This window comes from Centropristis striata, chromosome 7, assembly GCF_030273125.1.
Source record: "Centropristis striata isolate RG_2023a ecotype Rhode Island chromosome 7, C.striata_1.0, whole genome shotgun sequence".
NCBI classification, from domain to species: domain Eukaryota; kingdom Metazoa; phylum Chordata; class Actinopteri; order Perciformes; family Serranidae; genus Centropristis; species Centropristis striata.
In genome coordinates, this window is record NC_081523.1 from 29,282,740 (window position 1) to 29,297,282 (window position 14,543).

The following is a 14,543-nucleotide window of genomic DNA, read 5'->3' on the forward strand; positions in this document are numbered from 1 at the left end:
GATCTGCTCAAAGACAGTTTTTTTTTTATGAATTACAAGAATTTAATGTTTATTTTACAGATACAGAACAGTCATTCTGCTTCATTTATTTACTTTGAATTGCTGCAAGTCAGTGCCATGGTACAAGCTTCTCAGAGCGGCTCAAGATGTTCAGAACGTTTCAAAATCAAATCTTGTATTTTTTTTTCCTCAAACAAAAACATTTGGATGTGTTTCGACACCCTCTCTGATGAGCCCAACATGCAAACATCTCGTCTACCTAGAAGGTTGATGGACTATATAACATATGGCTTTTTTGAAAGCAATAAAAACAAGGCAAATCAAAAAGTGCATCCAACACAAAAAAAAGAGAATTCAATTCCAGTCTGTGACCAAAGGCATTGTCTGTGTTAAGGAGAGGTCCCTCCTGTCTCCTCTGTTTGCTGGCTCAATGTCTGCACCGCTCAGGTTAGAGGTGCCCTGGTGTTGTGCTATTGCCATTTGGGTTCAAAGGTCAAAGCAGACCTCTTCAAGGACTCGGAGCAGGTGCCCGTGCTTAACGCAAAGATGCATTTCCTTTAAATAAATACGGCAGGGTTTATCCAGCAGAGTTTCAGCCCGTGAACGCACCACACAGGTTGCATAAGCCGTCAATAGACAGGACTGTGTTGCCTTTCCTGCCTGTTTCCATTCCAACAGTGCTGAGCGCCGTTAGCTGTGGTGGATGGCAGTCATTATCTGGGCCCGTAGTCATAGTTAGAGGGGCCGCTGGTGGCTGAGTACATGTTAGCTGTGGCTGGGTTCATGTGGTGGTGGTACGTGTGTCCTCTGATACTGGGTAAAGGATAGGGTGACGGCCTGGTCTTGGCTCCCAGGTAGTGTTCATAGGTGGTGGGATACTTGTAAGGGTGGTGGTGCAGGGTGTCCGGGGGTAAAGTGTGGGGGTCCGGGCGGAGGTCGTGGGGAGGACTGGGTCGGCCACTGGTGAGTGAGACGCCGTGGAGGCCTCCTGGGACGGGCAGGGCGGGGCTGAGGACCCGGGACATCAGTTGGTGAGCCGGGTCGGCGTGTATGGGCGTGCCGCTGGGGTCTCGCTCGTACTCCCGCCTACCGTCTTCTGTGCAGGAAGAGACATAAGAAGAGTCAGTGAGCCAGTGTGTTGTGCATACCAGCAAGTTATGTATTATTTTCATAAACTGTGTGTGTGTGTTCAATTCTGCACTCCAAACTACAGGAGGTTATATTGTACAGGTTTTTGAATCCTCATACGCATATTTTTAAAGTTAAAAACAAGAGCAATTTGCTCTGTGCGCTGATGTATAAAAAATATAATTTAAAAACTGTAATTGCCTAAAAATGAGCAATATTTATTGTGGAATTTGCATGGTGAAAACAGTGTTTTCCTCAATAGATAATAAAAGTCTGCATCGAAAACCAGAAAAAAATTAAATAAATTAAATATTAATGTATGTAATCATTAAAAATATTCATGCATATAAAAGGATGTGTTCCTCTTAAAATAGTTGCAGAATAAATTCCAAATAGGAGCTTTCCAAAAGATAACTGTCATTAAATTCCTGCAGATAGATTATATGTTTTTAAAGTCAGAATGAAAATCTGAAATGATTATTATTGAGCTAATAAATAAAATAATCTTTATGGCAAGAAAATATTATCTTCATGCAGGTTTTTACTGTATTAGGAAACTGTGGTCAGTTATATAACAGCAAATAAAACCTCTATTATGTCGGCAGTGGATGACATTGACTGGCTGGTGCATGATATTTAATTAAAAGCCAGAACTGGCTTAATATTGCAACTGCACCACTGTGCTTAAGTTAAAGATAGAAAATTAAGATAAATTGATGTGAAATAAGCAACAATTGAAAGACAAACATTTCCTCTCAAGGCAGAATAACTGAATGTGACTTTGTTTCATGTTTGATAGCAGGCCTGAGTTTTGAAATGAAACACAGAGCGAGCTGCAGACCTTTCTCTGTGCCGTTCTGCTGAGGGGGAGATGACATTGGGTTTCTTGTTCTGGCAAAGGCACTCATTATTGGCAGAGAGCCTGGCCTGTGATTCCTGGGCCTGGAACAAGGAGACAGGATTCAGTTACATACTCATTTAATGAATGTCAAGGGCATTTCTTTATTATATATTAAAATGATAAATACATTTTACACTGTTGCATGAAATTAGCATTTGTACATTGACAGGACCTTAATTTACAGTAAATTAAATGTGAAGCTACCTATTACATCACTCAGATTGGCCTGTTCTATCAAATAATCCAAAGTGTTATCTGTTCACTTGATGTTCTAAAAAATTTAATTTGCATTGCTGGATGAGCAGCATTTGGAATAAGTATGTGCACGGAGGCTGACTATACCAGATGGGTGGAGTTAACTCTATTGTTACAATTAAAAGAGTGCCTGGTAATTGACAGAAAAGCACAGTCAATTCACTTCCAAACAATATCCAGTAATTTATAAATGTCATGGCACTCATTGTGTGTTTTTATGAGGTAAACTCTATCCATCTGGCACCTGTGTGTGATAAAACAAACAGCAAAGGTATTTTGCGAATGTTCTCTGGCCCAGCCGGCTCTGTTGCACATTTTTTACACCATGTGGAAGCATGCCAATAAGACTATATTGTTTGAGGGTAAATGCTCACCAGTCCTCTGGATCACAGTCCCTGAAGCCTTTTGCAAAAGGATTGCTGGCTATCTTCAGCTGTGTGATCTGGAATCCAGAGCACAACATCAAATAAACCTCAGTGCTGCATGTTGTAGTCATAAACAATGTCATTTCCATATCCATAAGGCATTTGATTTCTATTAGAAAGGACGACCATGATGAACGGACAATTTTAATGGAAAACCCCTTCTGTCTCATAAAAAAAATCACATTTGAAAACACTGCTGGCTTTAATAAAATATGAGTAAATAGCTAAAGAGCTATTGTTCAGGGCTACAGCATCATATGTTATTTAAAACACAAGTGAATTAACATAACTGCCAGCTTATATTGTTGCACAATTTATTTCTGAATATTTTTGTTAAGAAATAAAAACAGCTGAACATTTATGTTAAGAAATAGAAACAGCTGTCTTATTTGTAGAATTCCATAGAGGCACAGCAGTCCTATTTATAAATTATTCATAATCACAACTTGTGTAGTTTCTCATCATCATTATCCGTAGACAACATTCTAAATCAAGTTATGCTAATTTGTGTCATTTTGTCTCCATATCATGAATCACATTGTAAAGGCCATAAATAACCCACTGTGACTGAAGCTGTAGCCACCGGGGCTTCAAGTGTAAAAATTATTCATCCTTTAGTAAATCACATTTGACATAAAGTAGAACAGATGATTTCCCTCCCTCAGACTGATCACTGTGTAGTCACGGAAATATTACAATCACAATAATGCACTGTTCCTTGTAATGGCATGGTATTTTATTCTATCACTCGTTACGAATCGCCCTGAATAAACGCTGAATGCACTGATGTGTAAATCTAAACAGACGCAGAATCTGATGGAAAACAGAGCGACGCAGAAAAAGGGCGCACAGTTGCGCGCACAGAGAAAAGGCAAGATTTACGCGTAAAAAGCGCCCAATGGAAGAATTAGCTGATTGTATTACTGAGAACAACTTATTCATTTTTTAGGCTTTTACACAATAAACTGTAGCGGTGATTAACAAAAACAGACTACTTATCTTAATTTATTGATTAATATATATAACTTGATAAATTTGACAATATTTTTTCTTGGTATAACTGTGCCCGTAATACTTAAATTAAAATGCCTTTAGAATCAGGTCACATCCCACACACATAGCTGGTCTCTATTGAGTTCCATACAGATAGATATATAACAGGGTGATAAAGGCTTCTTACCCGGTGGTTCTGGTACGCTGTGACCGCTGTGAAGCGGGTTTCCTCAAAAACAAAGGTTTTGTAATTCTCCTCGGCATATTTCTCGCTGTCCTTGCGGGGGTCCACATAAACCACATGAAACCTGGGCTGGTAGCGGTGCATAGAGTTCAGAATGATCTGTAAAGAACCAAATGATTCATTAGGAATAATGTGGATTTATAATCCAACACTGCACTGGCAAAATGGAGATTTAACTCCACAAGTCAGACTATTTTCGATCTTAAACTTTTATTATTGAGCCATAATAAACAAGATTGAGCAATTAATGAATAAATAATGGTCGGATAAAATAATTTATAATAATATTTATATAGAGACCAAACGAGGTAGTTCATCGAGTTATACCTATAAAATGTTTTATAGAAATTAACAAACAACATGAAATCCTTGTCAGTCATCTCTAAAATGACGTATTTGTGGATATAAATATGCAGCTTTGGTAAATGCCATTAAATGCGTAATTAACCGGACGCAGTTATCATCTTAAATGTGCAGTCGTGTGACTAGAAACATCTAAATCTATTGCTTTTTTCTAAAAATATAAATGTCGCCTGACAATATTTTATCAGGACTATTCTCATTTAACAGCCTGCCCATGGAGCAGAAGGCCTAATGACCGTCGTCTCGATTTATAGCCCATATCACAATTTCCATCCAGCATTCCTGACCTTGCCTCACAATTTTTCATATGTGTTAAAATATACCCCCAGAGCTGGAAAATGTGCCCTTTTTCTTACTGATTTCACAACTAATGCAGCGACACGCGGAAACACTCAGAAAGAGTGGAAGATCAAGCTGAGAGGGCTGAAATAATTTCCAGTGGTGAAATATTCCACTTCCTTGCCGTCATTTTTGGACTAAAGCCTCGTGTGCAGCGGCATTTTTGTGGATTGAAAATAGGTGTTTGGCAGCATCTGACTATTAGTCAAAATATCAAACTTTATTACTGTTATATCTCTTGTATCAATCAATCTGAGGGCGAATAAAATGTCTAAATAGCGAGTTTACACTTAATGCAGTCACCACGTTGTAGTATTTTTCACCCATCAAGAGGTCTGTAGCATCTCTCACTGTGGTGCTAAGTAGGCCTAATGTATATCATAACAGTCAGTTACATGCCTGTGTGTTTTTACTTAAATATTTGCGTTGGTATGATTAACGTTCTTTGTTATAATTGCCTTCATGCAATATGTTTTGTGGTCTCATTAGTTTCTGCTGCATGCAGTTATTTTGACTCGTGTACTTACATGGCCGTTGTCATCCAGCAGGTTGTTAGTGAGTTTGAGTTTATCAAAAGAGACGATCTGCTTCATCCACTGCGCGCCTTTGGCCGGAGAGTCCGGGTGGTAGTGGACTCTGCCCGGTGTGGCGGGGTCCGCCTTACCGGCAACCAGCCACGATGAGCTGTGGAAAGCATACCTGTAAGATCGGAAAACATTTCATGAGATACAAGGCCCATTATATACAAAGTGTACATGCATGTCTTGACATGTGTGGCTATTTAAATGACAAAAGGCATTAAATGAGTCGCATTTTCTAGCATATAATTACCAACATATTTCCAAAATAAATCGGTTACTCGTGGAAATATAATAATAATAATATATATATATATATATATATAATTATTATTATTATATTTCCATATATATATATATATATATATATATATATATATATATATATATATATATATATATATACTGGATTTTTTTAAATAACTTCTGCTTGTTTGATTTAATTCTGTGCGGGTTGTGCAGCTCAGTAAGATCCTCCGGACTAGTACAATATTTTGCAGTCCTGTAGTGACAGATGTGTGTTGCATCCAAAAAAAGTTACCTGTAACGTTTGTCGTCTACGGGCAGGAAGTCCATCAGGAGCATGTAGTCTGCCATGGGATCCATCCCAAATATTTTCACTTGGAACGTTGGAAACATTCTCCTGGTTAAAAAAAAAAACACGAGGCCTCGTTTAAATGCTGCTTACATTATTCTTTTTTTTAAATAAAGTTTCTACTTTTTAAAAAACTGGATCGTGTGTGCGCGCGAAATTTTTGAATTATTTGATATTCGTCAGAGGAGCCAACAAATGATTTTTGCCAAAGTATTTTACACAATGCCGGCATGTTTTCAGAGCAGACAGAAGCTTCAAAGTATAGTGGACGTGACGTGATTGAGTCCGTGCGTAACCAGATAAAACTCTCATTCATCTGAATGGAGCTTTGAGTTTGTTGCCTTTTAGCTTCGCTTTTATAACTTCTGGCAAGACTCTTTAACTTCTCTTCTGCTGTTCTGATGAGTTCCAGACATAAGAAGGCCTACCTACACACACACACACACACACACACACACACACACACACACACACACACACACACACACACACACGTAGTGGAAACTCACGCGTTATTTGGGTAGGCGAGGTGTGGCACTAACCGAGTTTTAAATTTAAACCTTTATATTATCATCAGAATCGAGGCGGAAAAATATACAGAATATTGTCCTGAAAAAATACAACTGGGGAAATGAATATGCAGTGCTCTGTGCACGCTGATATATTCATTTATTAATAATAACGTTTCTGCTTTGTCGCCAGAAATGTTTAATCGCTTTGAGTTTTGATGTTATAGATGCAGCGGTTCAGTCAGCGCCCATCACCACAAGAATTTGTTTCCCCCCCTCCACATCATCTATGTAAGGCAGATCCATAACCCCCAGAACCTGGTCTGGAAGTTAAGTAATCCGCCGAGTCAGTGAAAGGGATCCTAAAATCAACGCTCAATTAACGTCAGTGTTGTGGCTAGGTGAGGCTGAAGGAGCCTCTAAAGTGCTCTGCCGCAGGTCTCCTTTCTCCTGTCAGACAGTGCAGAGCGGCGAAACTCAGCCCTCACTTTCAGGATTAAATCAATGACCTCATGCCTCTTTATATTACTAGAATACAGAAAAACGCATATGCGCAACATATTTAGTGGTAGAATAATAGTACTGAATATTAGCGTATTATTGTATTGGATCTCCACAGGGGTCAGAGGTCAACGCTGGTTACAGGGTAAAGTATAGGCCTATATTATATTAAAAAAATTGCCCCTTTTCAACAATAGGGTTTCCTTTAATTGCCATTATCTGTATATATCTAAATTAATAACTACATAAAAAAACAGATGTATGTGTGTTCATGCAATTCATGTAACTAAACGGTGTTTTTGTGAGACTGAATTGGAAAGGGAGGGACGCAGACAGACACTCCCGTAATGAGGAAATAAGAAAAGGGTAAACACGTGTCGAGGCCTGAATAAAAACAATGTAATCAGTTTATAGCAGCTGAACTTCGTTTAACGATAATAAACCACAACGTTCCGTACAAAAAGCGGCGCGTAAAATGAAGACAGGCGGTGAAGGAAAACAGCTACTACAGTTCTCCTTATTGGATCTATAAAACACAGCAGGATCACATCAACATGGTGTTTACAGCTGACACACAAACACAACACACACACATGCACATAGAAAAGACTCCATTCGTTTGGCCTCATCTTTAAAATATCTCCAGCAACTGCCGTCAACTGCTATACATTAAATATAATTGATAAAGTCAGACGACATAAAGATTATGTCAGTGCCCATTAATTTAATTCATTCAGATTATAAACACACATTTTAGGGCTTTATGTGCAAGAAGAAGAATGATAATTCATGTTAACTGTTTTAATGCAATGCAGTTTTTTCAGTCTGGACCTAAAATATTTCATCTGAATTAATAAAAACAACTTCCAATTAAACTGCAAATATTAACAAACACGTTTTCTCATTATAAACTCCAGAAAAAAAGTACCAAATATATTTTTTATTAAACTATAAAAAATATATCTGAAACCTTATCCTCATTTGGTGCATACTATTTGCAGTGATATATTTTTCCAAATAAAATCATATAGAAGAAATATAGGCCTAAAGGCAATCCTGCGTATCTGATTTGCGTCATCAGCATAAATGCTAAAAAACCCCAAAAACATTTCCATTATATTTATAGCCTGTAAAATCGTCTTTTGATGCCATGGTTTTAGTAGTAATATTATTTATTGCAATCAAACATATTGTGCTCTGTAGCTAATCCGTCTACCCAAAGGTGCACAAAAAGCATTTTTTTCTATATTATTTGTGCTCACCTGCCAGCTTTGGTAACGATCATCTCCGTGCCCAGCTGATTAAATTCGTCCCATAAAGCTTTCATCTCCAGCTGGACGTTAATGTTGGCCACTTTGGGGTTCTTCTTCACGATCGTTTTGCCGTTCGGTGTGGAGTTGGCGGAGGACGAGGAGCAGTTGGCAGTCCCGCTGTCACTCGGCGGGGCCTGGCCCGGGTTAGACCCCGGGTAGTTGTAGTTGTGCTGGGCGGCCGGGCAGGGCTCGAAATGGGACTCATGTTGGCTGTAAGGGTCCCCGGGGGACGGAGAGAGGTGGTAGCCCCCCGGCGTGTTGAGGCTGCTCAGGCTGCTCGTCGTGAAGGCTGCAACATCGCAAAAATGGGACAGCTGCGTCAGCCACGGACTGGATATGGCTGAAATCATCCCAAAAAACTGGATTTTACTAAATATGCCGTGCACTGTAGGTCGCTTATAACACAGATAGAGAAAACAGAAGCAGGATTCAGTGAGCTCCAGATGAAGATGTCACGCGCAAATGCCCCCCTTTCGGTTTAAAAGTTTCCGTCTCGGCTGCTCGATAATCCCTGAGGTTGCTTCCACTGCCAGCATGCTACAGACTGCCTGATCTAAAATAGCGAATAGTGACGAAATGTTTTCCAAAAAACTGCCGTGCTCGCGTAAAATCTGTGAGTTATTCGCAAAACCGATCTTCGAGTGCGCGTAAATGAGCTTTTGCTGCGGATCGATTGCGCTCCGAGCGGCCTCTGTTGTGCGCTGCTGCAGTGTGTTACACTGCAACCCAGTCTCCTCTCTTATCTGACGCAGAGGGCCTCCCCTTCGCGATAAAACCGGTTCTTATTTCTATTTAGATAAGGAACTGCAGGTAATGTGCCTTTTCCTCGCCTTGGGACGAGACTGATTGACAGAGAAGTGCGCCCCTTTTTAATGGGCTTTCCGGCACCCATTTAACTTTTGGATAAGGGTATCGCCCACATCACCCCCCGTTAGCAAACAATAGAGGATCTGACCGGCAGAGCGGAGTGTAAACGGTTTACAAGGTAAACACACTGATTTGCATGAACAAACAAACAGACAGCAAGTGACTGTTACTTTCTCATTATTGGACAAATAGATCTATGGATATACACCCCCCCTCCGAGCTGGATATGCTTATTATGGTGTGTTTTTACCATTACGCACAGGGTGCTCATGTAAACCCCCCTCTTCTTGGCTTTAATGTATGTGATCCTGTCAACGAATTGAAGTTGACTTTTTGAACAACACGTTGGGCTTTTGGAATGGGAAACTTTTTTCCACTCTGGCTGCTTTGTATGCAGCTTTCTCTCCCCTATTGGTGCTTACAGCTTACTGAATTTGCATTATTTATTTATTTTTTCACGGTGGGCCAACTGTGTCAGATTTAATTCGTACAATAACTTCATTCATGCATTCAAAATATAAGCACCCACATGTGGGTTTGCGCGTTGATAATGAAAATGCTGATTTGTTGTGTAATTTAGGAGACATTCTACAGCAGCTCTATGGGCATCAACAAATTGATTTACCTTCCATTTCCCGGGTGACAGTGCTGTAGTGCATTTTTAAGGAACTGTGGTTGTGCAGGTCTGGCTTGTCCAGGCCGGTGCTCTGTTTATCAAACGCTGCGTTTCCTGCTTGCTCCGCAGCCGAAATCAGAGAGGCAATACTGAAAGCATTTGCCTTTGGAGAGAGGGGACCGCCGTCGTCCATAGGCAAGGGATCGAGTCGCGAAAAGCCGTCCCTCCTCCTCCTCCTCCGCTTTCCAACCGAGCAGAAAGCAGGAGAAGGCTGCGCACAATGGAGAGGAACATGCGCCAAAATGGGGCTTTCACATTCCGCCACCGGCGCTCTGTGGGTGCGAGAGTCAGGGGTGGACTGTTCTTAAAGTATCCCCACAGCTACGCAAAATCTCCCCCGTTGCTCAGATTCTGTCCATGAACCCCCTAAACACGTCCCGTTGTCAAAACATAGTTCATCCACAGATAATAGAGCGAGAGCTCCCCTCGTTTCTGCTCCGGTCGTTGGCGGGGTGGTGTCATCTGAGTACTGCCTTGAGGAGAAGCAACTACTGCTGCGAGAATGTCAAAAGTGAGCGAGATCCACGCCTCCCCTGCACCACCAGGAAAAAAGTGTCTGCGCTCTGCACTGGATGTTTTATTTCAATAAGAGTGCCAGTCATTTGAATTCAACTCCAACGTCATTGCAATGTCCGGCTTCAAAGTGCACCACTTTCCACTAAATTATGGGCTTATGTATACGTTTGCATATTTTAACTGCCGAACCCAGATAGAGCTGCTCCTGCCCCGAGATCACCAGGGGCTGCACGCACACTCTCTCACTCTGAAAATAAAACATAAAGCAATACAAGTTAATTCACATTGTTTACTTAAGATTCAAATGTTTTGGGTGGTTTCAGAGTCAAACAGAAAAAAAATATATATATTTTAATTGTACCAAAAAAGAAAATATGAAACTAAGAAATGCAATCAAGAGAAGTGGCAGATATTTAACATTATTTAAATAATGACTAACTAGGTGACACTTTTCGCATTAGGAGTTGTTTTTCTCATCATCTATGTATGTATTTATATTTTTTTTTTCCACGCACTTTTACGAGATTTACGCAGCTCTTTACCTCTTATAACTCTTATAACTAGCTAAAAGTCACGCAGAAGGACAGAAATGTTACCGTGCACAACGCCCTCAGTGCAGCCAGCAAACAGAATAAACACACGTGGCACTTGAGGCCGGAGTTGGACTTGACCTCGACGCCTCGCGCCTTTACTATCGCCTTGTTGCTTCTCAGCTTATCGAGGTTCAGCAACCAAAGATGCGTTTTGTTGGAGCCGCTGCGATAGAGAGAGCGGATATTCTAATTTACACGGGAGTCATTGAATTAAGCGTGAAGGCAGCCACGGGGGTCTAATGAGATGAAGCAGTTAGAGGATTAAACCTGTTTGTTTTGGATGTTTCTCCACGGGAGCCAGGGAGCATATATAAACCACTGCTATATGTTGTTTATAGCAAACATTTAGATAGATAGAGAGATAGAGAGATAGAGAGATAGAGAGAGAGATAGATAGAGAGAGAGATAGATAGATAGATAGTTTATTGACAAAGTGGTAAAATAAAAATAAATCATGCATGGTTCAGTCAAAACATGTATGCTTACTATCGCCCTGGTCATGTAATCCTCTCAGAGTTTTTTTTAATCAGATATGATGCCATCGATACCGACTCACTTCATCATTGCCAAGTCGGAAGCCTCCTTTGTAAATACTCAGGTGATAACAGACAAAATACAGGAGCAGATCAAAATGGGAAGAGACTGTGTTGGAATTCGCTCGCAGGCCTCAGCAGCGGCCAAAGCACAGCGGAGGCATTCAACACTGCACTTACGAACAGAACTTTGAGGCGAAATATTAAAAGGAACAAATGTGAAGTTGTTTAACTTTTTTTGTGGGGGGAAATGAAGCTAAATATCATAACAAATTAAAGAAAAGTGCCGTGGAAGTGCCAGAGCAGAGTTCAAATGGAAAGCTCAAAATAAATGAAAATATGAAGTAAAATGCACACTTTGAGTCTTTATAGGAATAAGAATGTAGCTGCCTTCAGTACAGAAGTGAGTAAGAGATGACTCACTAAATATCTGCTCTGCAGCAGACAAAGTTTCCATAAATGGTAAACAGTAGCTGCAAACTGAAGTACATTTTAATGCGGAATATATGAATAGCTTCAATAATATTATAGTGATTTTCATCATTCAAGCAAATCTCTAACAGAAGAAGCACTTTTAATCCGGCAAAATAAACAGACTTTTATTAAAAATGTTTTTTTTAAACTTTATCAAAATATCTGTATTCAGTACTCCACGTGCTGCGGACTGTATGAAGAGTTTAGCACGTATACGACCCGAAGCTGACAACACAGCAGCCTCACTGATTAGAGGATACAGGCCCGCTCCTCGGTTCACTGACTGATGGACACACGTTGCACAGTCACAGCTCTCTTTAGCTGCTGCTTCTTTGTCAATATAAAATCACATCACTGTTTGCTCTTATAAAATTATTTTCCGCATTGCACACACTCTTAATTTATTTACAAAAGTAGGCTATTTACATTTTTTAATTAGTTGGAATCCATGTGGTTCATATAGAGAGAAACAGCATTGGTTGCTGCTAAACCGACGTTTATATTAAGTTGATTAAATTAACCATTTTGATATCAATTTTCATAAAAACAGTTTTAATAAAAAATAGCTACACTTATCGTTCACGTGTAATGTATGTGCCTATAAGCTTGCTGATGTGGAGTAATGCGAGTTGTATTTAATTAGTACATCAGCAAAATAAACGTAATTGAGTCCAGGATTCAAACCGAGCCCACACATAAACTTTGGTAATTTGTTAGAGGCATATTTTCATCTTAATATTTAGACTAAATTGAAACGCTAGGACTGAACTACAGGTTGTTTCATACTTAGGAGTTAAATGTTGTCAATTGTTATGCTTTTATTATGGAAAACAACATCCACCCCTGTCAAGCGTTATTCTCTGCTTATCACCTTAGGAACAGTGCTGCTGTCACCGGACGGCTCAGTGAGACACTAGGACTGACAAACCTCCCAGTGGCATCTGGCGCGCGCTTTTACGCACTGAAACGAGCGCATAAACGCACACATATATAAAATATAAAATAAAACATCGGTATGATTGCAGTAAGTAACATTGGTTTGACAGTTTGTGATATTCACTGAGCACATATCCTCCTATGCTGTTGTTTTACATGAGAACCAGAGGCTTGTCATGTTCTGGGGACAGGCCTGTGTGGTCCTGTGTGTCCTGTTGTGGTAACATGACAAATCACCAATCCAAAAAAAAAACCTCCCGCCCATGCCTCATTAAATGGCACAGATCTCGTAAACGTCAAGGCTCGGCGGCTGCTATTTCTGTTATTATTAAACAGAGATGTGATTAGGTCATCGGTTTATCTGCAAGAACCTGTGTGCGCTCTCTCTCTCGCTCTCTCCTTCCCTCAGACGCACAATAAAACAGCATCAAATCTCCTTTGAAGTTTTTATTCTTGTGTTGTGGAGATCTTTATTTCTCCACTCTTTAATTTAATGAGGCCGTCTGTGCCACAATCATGCTGATAAAATAATGAATTACACGCTCACATCATTTAACAGATAATAAATCACGGCTTGTTCCACTCATCATAAAAACAATGATTTTTACATTCACGTTGCGTGACTGAAGCGGTAGGGAGCGAGGCGGCGCACTCCACGTATAAAACCCTATCCTGTCTAAATATTAGTGTAAATCCCTGAATAAGAGGGAGAGGAAGTGAGCAGTTGACCGCTGACAGCAGAGGGCCCGGGGTGTCCCCTCTCTCCGCGGGGCTGCAGGAAATGCACTGAGAGACGCAGGTATGCAGGGGGAAGTGTTTATAAAGGTGCTTCAACTACTATCTATAGGCCGGAGTCACAGTGAGGCACAAGTACATAGAAATGATAAAATGATTTTTTTTTTGCATTTACAATATATATTAATCGAGGCAATCAGAATAAGAAAGCCTTTATTGGAATCTTTGGATCATTATTATTATTATTTTTTCAGAGTCATAAATACTTTATTGAACCTCGGAGGAAATTAACAAAAAACATCATCTCTATTTTTATAATTTACCGATAGAGAACTGTGGTGGTAAATAGTGACTTTTTAAGGCCTTTTAAATAACTAAGAATATCGAGTATCGTTATGGTTAACCTAGAGAATTGCAGTTCTGCCGGTATTAGTATATCAGTATTATTAATATAGCCTCTGTCTCTAACGACAATATAACTGAAGTAGCATACATCTTTTCGTGCAGGTGCAATAAATAATATAAATAAATAAATAATATAATAATAAGCATTAAAGCAGTGGCAGTGGTCACATTTAATCGGATGGCTATATTTGTGAATGCCTTCATTCACTCCTCCGGTTAAAAAATGTCCACGTTTTTCCCCGTAATGAAATATCTACATCAGCGCAAATACTAATTAGAGTTTTTCAGTAAAAACGTCCAAACACTTTACCACAGTGATGAATATTTGTCCGATGTCCATCAGTATTTGTTTTTCCTTATTTGTAGTTCCATTTCTATCATCTGTCGTTCAGTGGTTAGTTGGATATTTGGAAGAGTTTTTCCATGACGCTGGTTGGTTGCCATCATGAAAACATTCAAAAATTATCGCTTTAATGATGTACAAAGTAGTTATTACGTGCAAATATGCTCGGGGATATAAGAGATCATTGCAGTGCAAACAGAGTTTTTGTGCACGCGCGTGGGCGTCTGCTGCGGGGTTAATACTGCAGATCCACATCGTCCTTTAATAGCTGCTAGTCATGCGTAAAGGCGACCATAGTACAGTAATCCTGTAGTCAATTTC

At 39.9% G+C, this 14,543-nt stretch overlaps 1 protein-coding gene and 1 long non-coding RNA gene across 3 annotated transcripts in view; one reads left to right on the forward strand and one right to left on the reverse strand.

The window, feature by feature from the left end:
* The window catches only part of LOC131974542 (uncharacterized), a 42,770-nt gene that overhangs the window by 216 nt on the left and 28,011 nt on the right, over positions 1–14,543 (forward strand). The window lies entirely within an intron of this gene.
* On the reverse strand, positions 31–10,083 carry tbx1 (T-box transcription factor 1). 2 transcript variants are annotated; one of them, XM_059336893.1, is made up of 8 exons: positions 9,637–10,083; positions 8,094–8,484; positions 5,768–5,869; positions 5,176–5,347; positions 3,890–4,045; positions 2,659–2,726; positions 1,970–2,070; positions 31–1,096 (listed from the first exon to the last, which is right to left on the reverse strand). In XM_059336893.1, exons 1-8 carry the CDS (start codon positions 9,818–9,820, stop codon positions 714–716), a joined length of 1,557 nt encoding a protein of 518 aa, XP_059192876.1. In that variant the 5' UTR covers positions 9,821–10,083; the 3' UTR covers positions 31–713. The 2 variants fall into 2 exon arrangements, with proteins under 2 accessions (XP_059192876.1, XP_059192877.1); XM_059336894.1 differs by lacking the exon at positions 9,637–10,083 and having other exon boundaries at positions 31–1,093; positions 8,094–8,845.

Bases quoted from the DNA above. Each gene is read 5' to 3' on its own strand.
- tbx1 (XM_059336893.1), bottom strand. From the start codon at position 9,820: ATGGACGACGGCGGTCCCCTCTCTCCAAAGGCAAATGCTTTCAGTATT. The intron at 2,727-3,889 runs GTAAGAAGCCTT...TCTGGATTCCAG, and splicing joins CAGCGTACCAGAACCACCGG to ATCACACAGCTGAAGATAGC. The intron at 2,071-2,658 runs GTGAGCATTTAC...TCCTTGTTCCAG, and splicing joins GACTGTGATCCAGAGGACTG to GCCCAGGAATCACAGGCCAG.